A 16,096-nucleotide genomic window follows, 5' to 3' on the forward strand; every position below is an offset into this window, starting at 1 on the left:
AAATCAATGCACTTCAGCCCATCTCAGTCTCTATTTTAACAATCTCTTTGGCTTTATTCTCTATCCAGCTATATCCTGCTGCTGTTGTTGCTTTCAGCAATATTTTATCTTCATTTCTATTCTATCCTTTTCATTTCACTTTTATTAAGTTTATTTTCTTTTTTTGTAGTTTTTTAGTCACTTTTTTTCTTTTTAGGTTTTTCTCACATCTTTCTTTTATAGTTTTTTTCTTTTTCTTTGGCTTTTCTTCTAGTTTTCTTTTTCTTTTAGCTTCTATTCTTCCCTCTGTTTACTTTTCTGTTTGTGCTTGGAGCCGAGGCTCATTTGCATGTTTATAGACAGCACTGTAGTGAGATATAAAACAATGGTCGGGCCTCTCCTGGAGATTTGAAGTTATTCTCATCACCCGGAGACATGCTTCATCATCTTGCCTGTGATTGCTGTTTTGCTTCTCTGGTTGGGATCAGAGCGAACGATAGCAGCAGGCGGCATGAAGAGGCCTCGCTCCTCTAGCGTTCCAATCATACATTCATTTGCAGCAGAGGGGAGTCCAAAAAAAAAAAAATGAGAGAGACGTCTCTCTTGTTCCTGGCCATGTTATCTGTACATCATATTGCAAAGGGATATGTTTATTTCATTCAGCGCTGATTCCCATCGCATTGCCGTTTCACTTTGCTGTTTTTGCTGAGTCTGCAGACAGTGGCTGGTGGGTGCTGAGGGGAGGGTGGGAGAATATCTTCGCATTTTGTTGTGCATCTCTAGTGAGCTCTGTAACTACAATAAGAGCAAGCTCAGCGGGAGGCTTAGCGCGGTCGATCAGGGCCGTTTGGGCTCAGGATGCTCGACCCACTACAGATGAAAAAGGAAGTGACTTTCAGCAGTGGCTGTAATCACGCCCATCGATCCACTGGCCACGAAGGCCCGGCTCTCTAACAAAGGGCAGAAGAGATTAATTTACCTTTCCTTTCCTTCCTCCCTTTCTCAAATGCTCCTTCACATACCCTTATTTTCTCTCTCGTTTTTATCTCTTTCTCCTGCTCTCTCTCAGTATAGCCTTTGTCCCTTGCCTCTTTTCTTCTATTGTTCCTTTTCATTTTTAGGTTAAAAGTCATTTTTTTAGCTCTACTTTTTCTTTCAAAGCTGAATGAAATAAAAAGAGTCATTTTTAAGATTACTGTATACTATAAATAGCAGCAAATTTATCATCACAATAGGTGTGTCTGCTTGATTGTGAAATCACTTAAAGTGGCTTAATGCATTGAAAATATTTCAAAGAAAAATAATTGCTGTGGTTTGCTAAAGTTTTTGTCCTTGGAATACTTTCTGTGTCCAATTAATATTCAGAGGCAATTATACAAGTTATTTCACTCTGTAAACAGTTAATATCTTTAATGATACAGTATAATTTATTATTTTATAATTATAAGATTCCCTGTTCATTAGGAACAAATGACATTGCATCATTGCAATACATGCTCTTGTAAAGCTGCATTAAAACAATCACTCTTGTAAAAAGTGATATACAAATATATGTGAATTGAATTTAATTGGTTCTGCTGCACTTTCAAAATTAGTTTGAGTATTAATCACTGGATGTTATCATTGTGTTCTTGTTGCAGAGTGGCGTCAAGGCAGAGTAGTACGAGTCATTCTTCAAGATGAAGATGTCACGACAAAGATTGAGTGTGACTGGAAAAGACTCAACATGCTGACTCACTACCAGGTAAGATCCTGTGTATGCAGTATTCACGACCAGACACGTTTCCAGGTAAACTTATTCCTGTAACGAGCTGTTCAGTTTTAGATTTTTATACTGCCAGAGGTCCAAGACATGAATGCTTCAGAAGGGGTACATTCTTTCTTCTTTCTAACATCCCTACCATCTACTTCAAGGCTTCATGTGAGAAAAATTGTTAAAGAGGTTATTTTCTGTTTTAGACTGAAATCTTTTTCAGTTAGTGCATATAAAGATATCTGCTGTTCGAAAAGATTGTTTTGAGCCTTTGAAATCTATCTTAAATCAGAAGGAGGATGAGCATTGTACCTGCTGGTTTCTATTTAAAGCAGCATCTCCAGATGTCCCAGTACATTTAATCTGACAGCAGCGGGATGCAGGTGCAGGCGGATCTGTAGCTTGACACCCAGGTTAGATGATCTAGCTAATGACTTTTGATAAACAGCTCTCTGCGTGACGTGAGTTTTTTTGGCGTGGGCTTTCAATAACAGTGCAGATTCTGACAGAGTAACTAATACTGGAACAAAGAGATTTGAATGTCTTTCATGAAGCTCAGAAGTATAATGCTCTATTTATGTTCATCTCAGATGAAACAAGGAACCTTTATGAGGTGATTAGCACACAAAAAAGGATGAGCAGAGAAAAGATACTCTGTGATGGTAATTGCTTTTGGTTGGTGTGTCTTAGTTGATCTAGTTTTGGGAAACATGCACATTAACTGTCAACATTCACTGCATCTCAGCCCTATCGAACACTTATGCCCCCGTTGACCTGTATAATAGGGTGCAGTCAAGGCACCTCCAGGTCATTTAGAAAACCTACAGATCTCCAACGTGTTGGATGGGACCATCGAGTTTCAGGGGTCAGGTATGGCAATGCGGTCTCATCAGGGGACTGATAAAATCTGTCTATCTGCAATTATATAAACACTCAAAATGTGCGAATTGCGAGGGGCAGTTTAGGGTGGAGAGGAGACAGGTGGCGCTTCATTATGGTGTAAATAATTTCCTCCGTAAGCCACCCTCCAAATGAGCTTTTTGAGAGAGAGGAGTCTGCACAGTACTCAAATTAAATGTCATGGGGCGGCGCATGGGTGCAGGGCTGCAAGCGGCAGGATGGATTAACTGTTGATTGGAATCGGAGATGAGATAATGAAGACAGAAGTTAATTTATTTTCAGTCGGGGAGGGCATGCTATCCTTGACAAAAAAAGCTATCAGACACCCTAAGCCTGTTAGAGTAGCTGAAGAGGGGGAAAGAGACCCTCCGTGCACCCTGTACCATCTTCCACTTCTTCATTTCTGTCCTTGCACCAAATATATGCTCATGACAGACTTCCTTTCAATTGTAATAGCACCGAATTCCCCTTGTTTAGTATACAACATTAAATCATTCTAAATAATTAAGAATCCTCTGTGCATTTCTAATGTATGTCTTAAGTCATCTTTGATACTTTCCTCCAAATCGAGGTGCTACAAACGCATCTGGCTCTGACGTTAAATCTTTGATGTCTTCTTAGGAAGTTTCACACTGGGGTTGTATAAGCCCCATCTCGGATATCTGACGTGTCTGAATGTTATCAGGAACACGGAGTCTTTCTTAAAGCGTAAACTTGCCCGCAGAGGAAAGATAAAAGAGAAAATCTCTGCTGTTTTCTAAACTGCCCCTTTCCAGGGAAATATAGCCCTTGTCTGAAGTCTCCTTTCCCACAGTCGTTCATCCACGCCGAGGTGTGAGAAATATCTTTTTGATTCAGTTGAAGTTTGGACAGCTGTCCTCATGGGCCACGGGAGTAAATGAGGATGATTTCATGTCAAGTTTGTCCGGGGAGAAAACAGGTTAAGAGTGTAAGAATAATGTCCTAATGGTCTTTGAAGCCCATATTCTCCCTCCTGCTGTGATTTGGGTCCCCATGCAGTTCTGAGCCCACATCATCTAGATCTACAGTCACCTCAATTAACCCTGTAAGCGCCGCAGGCATCCAATGGCAAATTATGTGGATGGAGGGATGTGTGGTTGGGGAGTAGAGGCCCCCATGTGTTAATTGAATTTGGCATGCTAAGGCTTACTGTGGTTAGCAGTTGCTGAGGCATATAGTTAAATAGCTGACCCATCCCACCGGAAGGGACTTATTGAAATTGAAGCAGATTATCTCATCCCGTCCCTCACTCATGCAGTGTAACATTTACCTAGATGAGAAATCATATATTTTTGGACCAATGACCCAAACTCTGTGCAACCATTAGGGTGCTCTAGACATCATACTTGCTTTTTTAAAGATGTCTGAAATGTTTTGTATGATAATCTTTGTTTCTTTGTCCGCAGGTGCCTGATAATTCTGTGGTAGCTCTCGTACCAAAGCAGGTCACCGCATACAACTCTGTCAACAACTCCACTGTCTCCAGAACCTCTGCTAGCAAATATGGTTTGTGTTTTTCAACTCATTTTCTAATTTTAAAATGCATCCATATCTCCGAAACAAAACATACGGCACACTTTATAAAACAATAATCAACTGACTAGAGTTTCTTCAGCGGGTTATGGTAACATTCCACTTGAGCGTCACTAAAGAACAGAAAAGGAGTTTAAAAAAACGGTCTTGTTTTTCGGAGGTAAAATATGTTAAATGTGTAATTTCTCGGCCATTCACAAAAGAGAACCGGAACGAAGCTCAAACAGAATTATGTGGAGAGAGCCGAGATAGTCTTGCAGCATACAAAGGGGAAAGCAGGGAAAATGAGTCTCTTTGCACTTGACTTCCCTCCTGAGACTCTGAATCCGTCGCTGTCATTCACCCGCCATCAGTACGACTGGGTCTGATAAAGTGCAAGATCAAAGCTCAGGGCCGTCCGAGCAGTCCAAATAGACATCAAATAGACCATTAAAATAATCTCATCTCCATATACTTTCCTCCACTCTAAATGAGCCTTAAAGAAGAGAGGGAGTGTGACTGATGGGAAAGATAGAAAGAAAATGCCATACATCACTTCACTCTTTCAGAATGAGCTTCAAACGACATTGAGGCTCTTCTAACAGGTTCAGCAAGAGACACCTTTTGAAGCACCTGGAAAGACATTTTGTGAGACCTTTGTGAGGCTGGTTATTAATTAGATCTTACCAAATATAGGCTACGCTCACCCAGTCAGTGCTTATAATGAACAGTTTGTGCTACAGACAACTTGTTTGGTTAATGCAGCATATATCAACACTCACTCTCAAAATTTGGTCAAGTCTTGAATATTTGAACTCCAAATTGAGGCGGTGTGAACCAGTGTTAATTTCGTTGACTAAATATTTTCGTCATTATTTTCGTCACGAATATATTTTTGCGGACGAAAACGAAACGAAAACTAAAATAGAAGGCACTGATGGAGACTAAAACTATGACTAAATTGATTGACATTATCGTCAACGAATAAAGGACGAGACGAAAATAGACTGTGACGAAAATCAAATCAGCAGACGGGAGAGATGCGAGGAATGAGCAAAAGAACCGGCAAAACAGAACAGACTGCATGAGAGAAGAGAACCAATCAGAGCCTGACTTATTGAGACGTGAAGCGAAGGTTTTCAGTTTTTAAATGAGCTCCCGGGAAGTCGGCATTAGAAGAGGTGATGTCTAAAAGAGCGACAAAATGTCCACAGCTCACTTCACGTTTGACGACAAACAAAACAAAACAAAGCGTAAAGCAATCGGAGCGCTCATTCGTGGCAAGAACACAACCAATTTGAAAAGACATTTACAGACGAGCCACCCGGACATTTTCTCAAATGTAATTTCACAACGATGTTCTTTTGTTTATTGAGCTAAGCAAAATTGGAATAGTGCAGTGCGTAGATGTTGTAGCATTAAATATTACGAACTGAAAAGTACTGTAAAAAAGCCCCTTCTTCAAATTAGATGAGAGCACAATACTAATACGTAATATCATGATAAATACATTTGATTAATACTAATGTTTAGTATATTTTATAATGTTCTACTTGTTGACAATATCACAAATATTTCTATATTAGTCATGTGAAACATGAATGTTCACATCCTATCATTATACATACAAATCTAGCAATATTGTAGTATTTAAAACATACAATATTGCTAGACAAATTAATACCTTATAAAATCTTGTTACTTTTTTTATCCACCTAGCTGCCAACTTATTAAATATTTACTTTAAATGTATGCACTCCTTGTTCAGCTCAGCTGTAAGCTTTAAGGTCCTGGACCTAACCTTATTTTTCTTTTATTGATGGTCATTTGGCAGCTAGTTATTGTTTACATTATCATGACAGTGTTTGTTGCTGCATAAAAGCTTTTGAATCAAAATAAAGACACAGTTGTGTTGAAATAAAGTTGAATTTGTGTTTTATATATTTTGGTTAAGTTTGTTTCCTATACCAGCTGTAAAAAATTGTCTAGTAAATCTGTTATTGATTTTAGTCTTATTTTAGTCGACTAAAATACCAAGCAATTTTAGTCGACTAAAATACCAAGCAATTTTTGTCGACTAAAATAAGACTAAAATTAAAACAAATCAGATGACTAAAACTTGACTAAAACTAAAAAGAATTATAGTCAAAAGACTAAGACTAAAACTAAATTAAAATTTTGTGTCAAAATTAACACTGGTGTGAACATAGCCACACCGAGATCCGCACCAGGGGAAGAAATGCATATATACACACTCAACATCATTCCTTTTTTGTTTGTCATCCTCTTCTTTACCTGAAGGTGTTATTGTCTTTCTTTATCAGGATCCTCATCTTCCTCTCTCTCTCTGTTTCTTTCCCCTGGAGAGATTGATTTCTGTTGCATCTGCCACTGAACCCTTTTTTTTTATCTTACCAAATCAGGCCTTTGCCAATCAATTGTTTTTCACACTGTGTAAACATTCATTGAGCTCTGTGTTTTTTAAAATGTCATGGCTGATCTCTCCCTATTGGCTGAAGCATGAATATTTCATCTGGCTTGACACCTGTTCGATTTTGTGTCCACCAAAGTGAGCAAACGCGCACGTTCGCCAGAGAGAAAGTGAGCAGGAAGACGAGGGATGAAAAATTAAGCATCTATACGTTCTAAATGATTCATATCCAATCTGGAGTACTGCACAACAAGAGGCAATGTGTTTTTTACAGATAGGAACTGATTTGAACAGCTGCATGGGACAATTGACAGCAAAGGAAGATTGAGGAGGAACCGTCATCTGATGGGTCTTTGTCTTTTCACTCCAACAGAAAACATGATCAAGTACACGGGCAGTCCGGACAGCCTGCGTTCCCGCACACCAATGATCACACCTGACCTGGAGAGCGGCGTCAAGGTGTGGCATCTGGTGAAGAACCATGAGCATGGAGACCAGAAGGAGGGAGACCGTGGCAGCAAGATGGTCTCGGAGATCTACTTGACCAGACTGTTGGCCACCAAGGTAAGCTCTGCCACCATGTTTAATATTCCAGTCGTCAGACACATGCCAGAACGTATGGAATGGCCCCGAAAAGGGCTGAAGTTGTCAACAGATCTATTCCTTCCTGAAACATGCAAAGCTTCTAGAATGAGATCAAATGGCAAGATTGTGGAGTTAGTGATTGTCGCAATAGGCCAGAGTGTCAGATGGTTCTTGTTTATGCTGTTTGCTCCAAACTGCAGTCTGCCTGTTTTTTACATTAGTTTCACGCTGACTGACCTGAGACTAAGAGCCGGTAAACAGAGTACTGATCCCTTATTTCCAGAAAAGAATAGTGCTTCATGACATCAGGAAGCTAAAGAAATGGAATAGAGGGTTTTGTTTGATTAAGCAGGCTTCACTTTTACTATAAATCATTGTTCAAATCCGTAACCATCAGAGTTGTACTTTGCCACTCATTTCATCCTGTACTGTAAACCTCAGAACATAGCAGTTTATTGATGACAGTTACGCTATGACTTTTAAAAATAACTGAACGATCCACAAAGGGAAGATTCACAAAGAAACCCCATAGTTGTGATTTAGTGTTTTGTTAAACTTGGATGTGAAGGCCCCGGTTCATGTTTTCCAAAAGGCTGAGAAACTGAAGTACTGCCACAGAAACCAGCTTTTTGCAGAACTGCATGTGTCTGTGATTCTGACCATCACGAAATGTTCCTGATGTAACCAAGCAGGAGTTTCACATTAAGTTTTTCGAATGCACAAATGCCCTAATGATTACGCTACTCCACTTGCAGACTGTGTGTCATATTTTTAGATGGATTATTTCTGTGAAATAACCAGTTTATCGCAGACACCATCTCTCTTGGTGAAAAATGATTGGTGTGACAGCACAGTAATTGACTGTTTGGCTTTCACCCCTGCAATAAATACCAGTGATCTGCCTGGGGTGCTGATGCTTTCCGCATTCGGTCCATCAGTGTCTCTGAGGATGGGTGAGCTTCACCTTTTTCCATCTCCCTCCATTATGCCAGGCTTTATTTAATCTTTCTTCCTCCACCGTTCTGTCTTCTGCACTTTTCCCTCCTCTTTCTGTTTGCAATTACACAAATGTTCTTTCCTCACCTGTCCAGAAAATGATTATTTCAAGTTTAATGCTTCTCCAACTGCCTGCCTGTGTCTGATAGCATGCTTTTAAGTGCGCTATAATGACCAGGTACATTTCAAACGGCTGCAAATAGCCACTTTGGTTTCTGGGCGACTAATGATGATGTCAGTCGTCACACAGGATGACACCTGTCAGAACCCTCGCAGCCATCCCTGTTGCCTGCCTCCTGCAGCTGTCGCTGCGTTGATACAGGGCGCGAGTGAGAAATATGTATTTTCATCTTCATAGGGAAAAGATAAGCTGTCAGGGATCTGGGACACAGTAGAATTATTGTCGTGATTGTCAGCTAACGGGATTTTTTTTCTTCTTCCCCGTCGACTCTTGCCGTCTGCTCAAACGGAAATAGGATTTTGTGTGCTGTGCCTTGTGCACACCTCATCCGGATGCGAAGCCGGTGCTGGCTGCGAGATACGGGTGGCGCTTTTTGATACTTTCCTCTCTCTCTTCCGTGCATCCTATCAGTTCTTTCATTACAAGTGGATTAGATTCTGTCGTCTTCTCTCCTTCTTAGACTCGCTGCCATTAAATCAAATTAGGGTCAATGGTGCGGGGTGGACGTTAATCCATCCGCACAAAGCAGCTTAGGCAGAATCGCTTCTGTTACGTGATATTAAAGGTGAACTTCAAAGTAACGTTTTCTCTATCTAAGAGCTTGATTCAGGAACGCTGGTTTCGATGGTGGGATTACTGACAGGTGGCCCACAAATACTCATAAACAGATAACTGTTCTGAGGAACACAGCAGCTCATGTCATTGCTAAATATCAGGTCCATGCAGGGTCTTCTTATATGGCCTGCCTCTGTAATGCTGATAACACAAGTGTATTTGTCATTCAAATAAAGCATAGGACAGAGTGAATTGGATGGGATGGATGAAAATTAACCCTTTTCTCTTTGTGGTTCCTCAGGGCACTCTACAGAAGTTTGTTGATGACCTGTTTGAGACCATCTTCAGCACAGCACACAGAGGAAGTGCCCTTCCTCTCGCCATCAAGTACATGTTTGACTTCCTGGATGAGCAGGCCGACAAGCACAGCATTCACGACCCGCACGTCAGACACACATGGAAGAGCAACTGGTAGGAGACCTCATTACCTCGTATAATTTTGAATAAAATGTATATATGAAAAAAAGGTCCATATATAATGCAAGCTAAATTAAAAATAAACTAAAAATGGCAAAACTATAGTAACAGACCCATAAAGGCAGATACCTTGAAACTGCCGCTAATGTAGCTGTAACCATGGACATCACCATGGCAATGAGTATGAGAGGAATTAATAAAGCTCGTTTCCAAATTAATTTCACCCAACCAATTTAGAGGCATGTCCCCATGGTGGAAGGGGGTTGTGGGGGTTAAATAAACAACTAGCAGATTGAGTGAGAAAGGAAGAGGGGGTGGAGTGGATGAGAGGGGAAAGGAAAGCTTGGCATTACATGTAATGAGTGGTAATCTATCATTAGCCTCTACCAACGTCCCATCACGCACCACCCCAAAGGGCTACGGGGGATAAAGTGATGCTATTGATGTGAGGGCATGGCAGGGGGGTGGTGGGTACAGTCCCTATTTGCTCTGTTTTATAGACCTAATTTCTCCCCGTCTCCCCTTGCAGTGCGTTTCGGGGCCATTTGAGAGCGTTAAGTGTTTTAGGAGAGCACAGAGGGTCACTCTTGCATTGCACATTAATGGAATCGTTCTCGCAAAGAGTGGAACGTTAAATAGCGATTTATCATCTCACACTCATCGCCGGGCATTACAGCCCGATGCCACATTGGCATCTGTGATATTTTTTAATGCGTGTGAGAGGGTCTTCTACAGGACTAATGCACTGCTACCCAGCTTTTTGCTGACAACTAATGTCTCTCACAGAGAATGAAATAGCTCCATTTTCAGATATTGTGCACAAAACAACAGGCTCAGCTTTATTTGTGTGGCTCGATGTGCTGCTGCCACCACACAAGTCGTTAATTGGACCAGAGCCATGGGTGGGGCATATTTGCTGTCTATAGAGGATTTGAACACTCTAAAGCTAAATGCTTTTGGCCATAAAAGCACAGGCATAATCACTATTTTGTTTACAGCCTGTTAGTGTTTGCTCATCAATTCTCTTTACCAGTTATTATTGTTCTTAATGGGGAAGTGAAATTATTTTTACAGGGTGCAGTGAGGCTTTTCTCGTTTTGATTGATTTTGCAAATGAGAGACTTCCAGACAATCCGGATGGCAACTTATGATGTCCAAATCTCTTCCTTGTCCTCTTATTTGAGTGTGTCCTACACAGACAAACACTTATTTAATATTAGTGGCGCGAATTAAAGTCTAAACTGGCCAAATCAAGTATTTCAGCAAAAAACTTTAATCTTTAATCACTAACCACCCATAATCAAGCACATTTGAACCAATAAACCTAAAAACAATTTTTAAAGGCCATATGATTCACATAGATTAGGTGAATCTAGTGCTAAAACAATGCATAAAGCAAATGCAAATTAACAGCACTATCAGTGGGTGCGGTCCTTTCTGTGTGAATCCCATAAACATCTAGATTGACTTTTATCAAACCCAAAGGGATTCATTCAAATAAATCACAACTTAAATGATGGATTCCCCAGTTTTGTTACAAATCTCTTCTTCAGATGCATCAAAGGAAGCCTTAAGCATCAGATCTTTAACCAAAGCCAGGCAGAGATGGATTGCTGATGGACGAGGCGCTTGTGAATCATCCATCATGCCATTGTCTTTCTTGTGACTGGGCGAGGATTGGGCGGTACAGCCTGTCAATCAAAGTAGAAGCTGTCAATGCAGAGATACAGATAATCAAAGCAGTTTGTTTAATGTGGTTAAATTAACTCTCTTTGTTGAGCTACTCAAAATGCAGATGAACAAAATGAATGCTATTGCTTTAGTATTGAAGGGGTTTGCACACTGACAGTGATTTGTTGCAATGAGTTTATGTGTTGGAAATTTGAGGCAACGGTGATGATGCAACATCGTTAAAAAAGTTAAACTATGCAAATGATCATTGGCACATTGCAGTGGCTACCAATGTGTTATTCATCTGATGCTGTTACATACTTTAGTCAAAAAGCACATATTTTCAAAATAGACTAGTCGATTGGTCCAAGTTGCAGTCATGTTCAGCATTGTTCAGAAAATTTTTGTGGGTTTTTTCATTAGGATTCCACACAATTGGGTGAAAAAAAAGATTTCACAATGGGTTCAAGTTGGTCAACACGGTGCACCTTTCTTGCCTGTGAAATTTGGCAGAAGTTTCACAGTATTTTAACGATGTGATCGCACATTTAATGTCCTGTAGAATTAGGTTCACCTCAATTCACCTGAACTCAAATGCATTTCTATATAAACCTCACTAATCAACTAGTTTGAATATTTAGATAAATTAGACTTTATTTTAGGCACTCCATTGGACATTAAGCAGTGGTTCCCTATTACATCGGAAACCATTTCACAAATTACAAATATTTCTACTTTTACACAAGAAACCCAAAAGATTTGACAGAAGAATGTGAGGCTTTTCCCAGAGAGGGCTGCGCTGAGCTGAGTGCTATATTTAGCTGGGATCTAGTCCATCCAGACATCATTCCCATCTCCTGATCCACTCACTCTCTCTGCTGAGAGCTCTCTAAAGTATGGCGCTTTAGGCACGTCCTGCTTTTTGTTCTGTACAGAGAATATGATCTTCACAGATGCCAGCTGTGGCAGGTTTACGAGAGTGTCAGCTCATTGTTAAAGCATTGATATCCTTTTGATAGAGCGCAGATAATCCCAGTTGATTCTCTCTGATTAATTTGGGAGTCATAATACATGGTTTGCGCTCTAAATCCTCTTTGGTGCAGTTTTTATTGTTGAATGAATTCAGAGGGCAACAGAAAGGAGGCTGCTATGAAAAAAGCTTTTGTTGACCGTTTTCTCTCTCTTTTCCTTTGATGCGAAACACTGCATCCATTTCACTGCAGTGTCCTTTCTTAGTCCCTCGTCTCCTCTCTTCAGTTTTTGTTATCTAAGACAAAAGCCAAGCTGTCTTGAAAACTAATGAGAACTCTGCAGTCTCTGACACAAGTCCCAGACCAAACAACATCTGAGACCCTTGAGACGTGCACATGCAAAGTTGATTTCATTTTAGCACAAATGGGCAGGGGTATAAAGTAGCCTTGTATACGTTTATTGTTTTGGACAGGTGCACAATTGCAGGGGAGAGCTCAGATACAAACAAACTAATATGAGAGTATTAGTAAAGCTCTCTGAGTATAGCGCAAATACTCATGGTGCCATTTCAGACTGGAAAAATTGAATCTGCACATCTAAATTAAAATAATTTAATCTAGTCAATATATATTTAGATCATTTAAAAGCAGTCTGAGGTTCCATAAAGCCAATGCTTCCTGTTCCAAAACTGCTTTCTTGTGCATTAAACGAGCTTTTGAAAATAGAATGCCATTAAAACATTCTCTGCTCTCCACAGTCTACCTCTACGGTTCTGGGTGAATGTGATCAAGAACCCACAGTTTGTGTTCGACATCCATAAGAGCAGCATCACGGACGCCTGTCTGTCTGTGGTAGCGCAGACCTTCATGGATTCCTGCTCGACGTCAGAGCACCGCCTGGGCAAAGACTCCCCCTCTAACAAGCTGCTGTATGCCAAGGACATTCCCAGCTACAAGAGCTGGGTGGAGAGGTGAGCACGAGCATTACTATGTTTATAAGTGATTAAACAGGCAAACCTAAAGACTGTCATTCATGGTATCTGGTGGAGCACTGCAACCTGACAAACACCTATCAGGAAAGTAGATTTCCTACAGTTTGCATGGTTCTAAGGTCTTACTGTGAAGCAATTCTATAGAAACTGCTAGAATGTTTTAGTGTGAGTGTGTGGGAGAATGAGAAACTATTTATAAGGTGCACTGTTTTTAATCAGAGGAGATGCAAAGATACAGTGTTTGTGTGGGTATCGGTGTGAATAAAAGCCCGGTATTTTATTATGTCCTGCAGGTTGTGTGTGTGTGTGTGTAGCTGCTGGTAATCAGACTGAAGTGTGTTGTAGAGCTCCAGGATGATGAATTGCAGCTCTATTGTGGTTCAGTAGATCTTCTGGGTCTACCCAACACTGCACCAGAGCAATTAGTCACTGTTTGGTGAGAGAGACAAACTTTTCTGCTTTTCCCACAATCCACTGGGTCAGAAACTCTGTGTTCAACAATGCCAAAAAAGGAGAATAAAATAGGTAAAAAGGTAAAAAAAAAAAAAAAAAAAAAAAAGGTAAATAAAGCTAAAGAACTCCATCTTCCTATATTCAATGACTGTAAAAAGCTGCATCCGAAATTACATGCTGTCTAGTAGGTACTGCATCTGGGTCATTACTGTTAATTCACGCCGAACATAATCAATCATATTCAGTCATATCGCTATGGAGCCATTGCCTCCTCTCCCATGACTTGCCCCCATTCATTTTCTTTCACCCCCACGAAACTCACCAAACGCTTTGCAAGTTTAAGGGGTCTGTTGGACAATGTTTCTTTACACTTTTTAATGTTATATTTTGGCATTGATTTATTATTGGACTATGGATTTTCTTTTCTCAGTAAATATTTTGAGGAGACAATGTCTCCCTTGTCTCATCAGAGGAAACGCCCCTGGTATATAGATAGTATGAATGAAATTCAAATGTTGTCACATGACCTTCGCTGCTATTCACATCTCCTCTCCCATGGCTCTATGGTACTTCTCGTCAACTCTTTTTTTGAATGCTTTGATTTTTTTTCCCCACATGCTATATAATATGGAATTAAGCACATTTGGACACAGTGAAGGAGCTTTAAATGATTCTATTGTTTTGTGCTCAATTCGGCACACAGTGCTGGTCTACTCAAGCCCACCACCCTACAGTAAACAGCTCTGATAAAACTCATCAGCGCCGTGTGTCTCTGCTCACGCACACTGACCCTCAGCCTCTGACTAACGTGTTTATTTGCCGTGAGGTATTAGAGGCTGCAGGAGGAGATGGGTAGCTGGCAGACGAGCGTGATGGGGAAAATGATAAGAGTGTAATCATGCTGCCAGCTCACATTCACTACAAAAGAGCTGAGATGGAGAGAAAGCTCATTTTCATGCATTAGCTAATGTGTTACACATCTTTAAGGACTGAGATCATACTAAAACGTGCCTACTGAGGTGAGAAAAGCCTGCTTTAATTATAGGTGCTGACATCTACGTGTGTAAACCAGGTAAAATACGTTCTCAAAGATACATTCTTTGTTCTGAGTTACAGCTCTCACGTTGCTCCTTAATTGGTTGTTTTCGGTGATATCCTGATAGGTGACAAATCTGTGCGAACCGAGACAGTCCTTCTGTTTTCTGTTTGTCAGATGATTTGAGAAGAGAGAGTTACAGATTAGAAATGCACACCATGCTGAGACTCTCTCGTACACTCATTCAAGACTGCAGGGCACATGAAGAGGGCCATGCTAAAATTACCCAGCAAAAAAGACAGCAAGAAAGCGAGTGAGTCAAGGACAGGTGCTGAAGTGCTGCCTTTGATCCTTTCATGTCTTCATAAATGCAGGGGTTGATCTGTTTTAGAGGAAAGAGGTAAATGAGGGACAAACACTGACCAAACGCTGCCTCATTTACCTCTTTCCCCTAAAACAGAGGAGGAAGCTAAATTCACTGTCAGGGGTACCATGCCCTTGAGAACATGTTCATACAAATCTTTTTTTATAGGGTGCTGGACAACGATTAATCACAACCGAAATAAAAGTTGTTGTGTACATAATATATGTGTACTGTGAATATTTATTATGTAATATATACACATGTAAATACATATATTATGTACATATGAAATAGATATTTTATGTATATGTATTTTCAAAGTATATTCTGTGTGTGTATGTCTCTTTTTATATATATATATATATATATATATATATATATATATATATATATATATATATATATATATATATATATATATACATATATATATATATATATACACACATAATAAACATACACAGTACACACACACACACACATTATATTATATAAACAAAAACTTGTATTTGTATGCGATTAATCACAATTAATCATTGCCCAGCATATATATATATATATATATATATATATATATATATATATATATATATATATATATATATATATATATATATATATATATATATATATATATATATATATATATATATATATATATATATATATATACACGGAACGCTAATGTCGCAATTTTGGTTATAAAACATGAAGGCGAGTCAATGGTTATCAAACTTTGCACAAGAGTTATGCCAGTGGCCATCTCAGATCTGACAAAGCTTTCTGTATCTGATGCTGCATGTCCACTCAGAGACGATGAGAGACCAATTTACTTCAACATACACTGATAACGGTATATAGCTAACTGTTTTCATTTATTCTCTTAACATTTTATCTTGTGGCCCATACATAGTGGAAAAAAAATGAGAAGAAAAGTATTTCGTGTTAAACAGGCTGTTTTTGAAAGTCGGTGCTTGAAGTGGGCTTAAGCTTTTTATTTCATTGATTTTTTATTGATAACTCAAGTGATAATATTTTAATTATAGGCCTATAATTCATTATACAACAATTTTAAAAGATTTTTAAATATTTTTTTTTTTTTACAATAGACGAGTAAATCGTTATCCTCACAGCGCGTCAATTATGTGGTAGTCTAATATTGCAGGGCAAATTAGTTGTAATTTTAATTTAATAAGCCGAAAAGTAAATTCATAATAAT

The 16,096-nt window shown here is 39.4% G+C and overlaps 1 protein-coding gene and 1 long non-coding RNA gene across 11 annotated transcripts in view; one reads left to right on the top strand and one right to left on the bottom strand.

The window, feature by feature from the left end:
* The window catches only part of plxna4 (plexin A4), a 213,274-nt gene that overhangs the window by 191,775 nt on the left and 5,403 nt on the right, over positions 1-16,096 (top strand). For all 10 annotated transcript variants that reach the window (XM_052554413.1, XM_052554411.1, XM_052554415.1 and 7 more), the window contains 5 exons: positions 1,620-1,723; positions 4,060-4,159; positions 6,970-7,160; positions 9,215-9,384; positions 12,791-13,003. In XM_052554413.1, the coding sequence (XP_052410373.1) occupies positions 1,620-1,723; positions 4,060-4,159; positions 6,970-7,160; positions 9,215-9,384; positions 12,791-13,003 (778 nt within the window). The remainder of the gene's footprint in view (positions 1-1,619; positions 1,724-4,059; positions 4,160-6,969; positions 7,161-9,214; positions 9,385-12,790; positions 13,004-16,096) is intronic.
* LOC127956481 (uncharacterized) overlaps positions 10,641-16,096 on the bottom strand; it is a 60,587-nt gene continuing 55,131 nt past the window's right edge. Inside the window, exon 4 of the long non-coding RNA XR_008153570.1 lies at positions 10,641-11,081. This is a non-coding gene — a long non-coding RNA (uncharacterized LOC127956481). The remainder of the gene's footprint in view (positions 11,082-16,096) is intronic.

Source organism: Carassius gibelio, chromosome B4 (genome assembly GCF_023724105.1).
Source record: "Carassius gibelio isolate Cgi1373 ecotype wild population from Czech Republic chromosome B4, carGib1.2-hapl.c, whole genome shotgun sequence".
Taxonomy (NCBI): Eukaryota; Metazoa; Chordata; class Actinopteri; order Cypriniformes; family Cyprinidae; genus Carassius; species Carassius gibelio.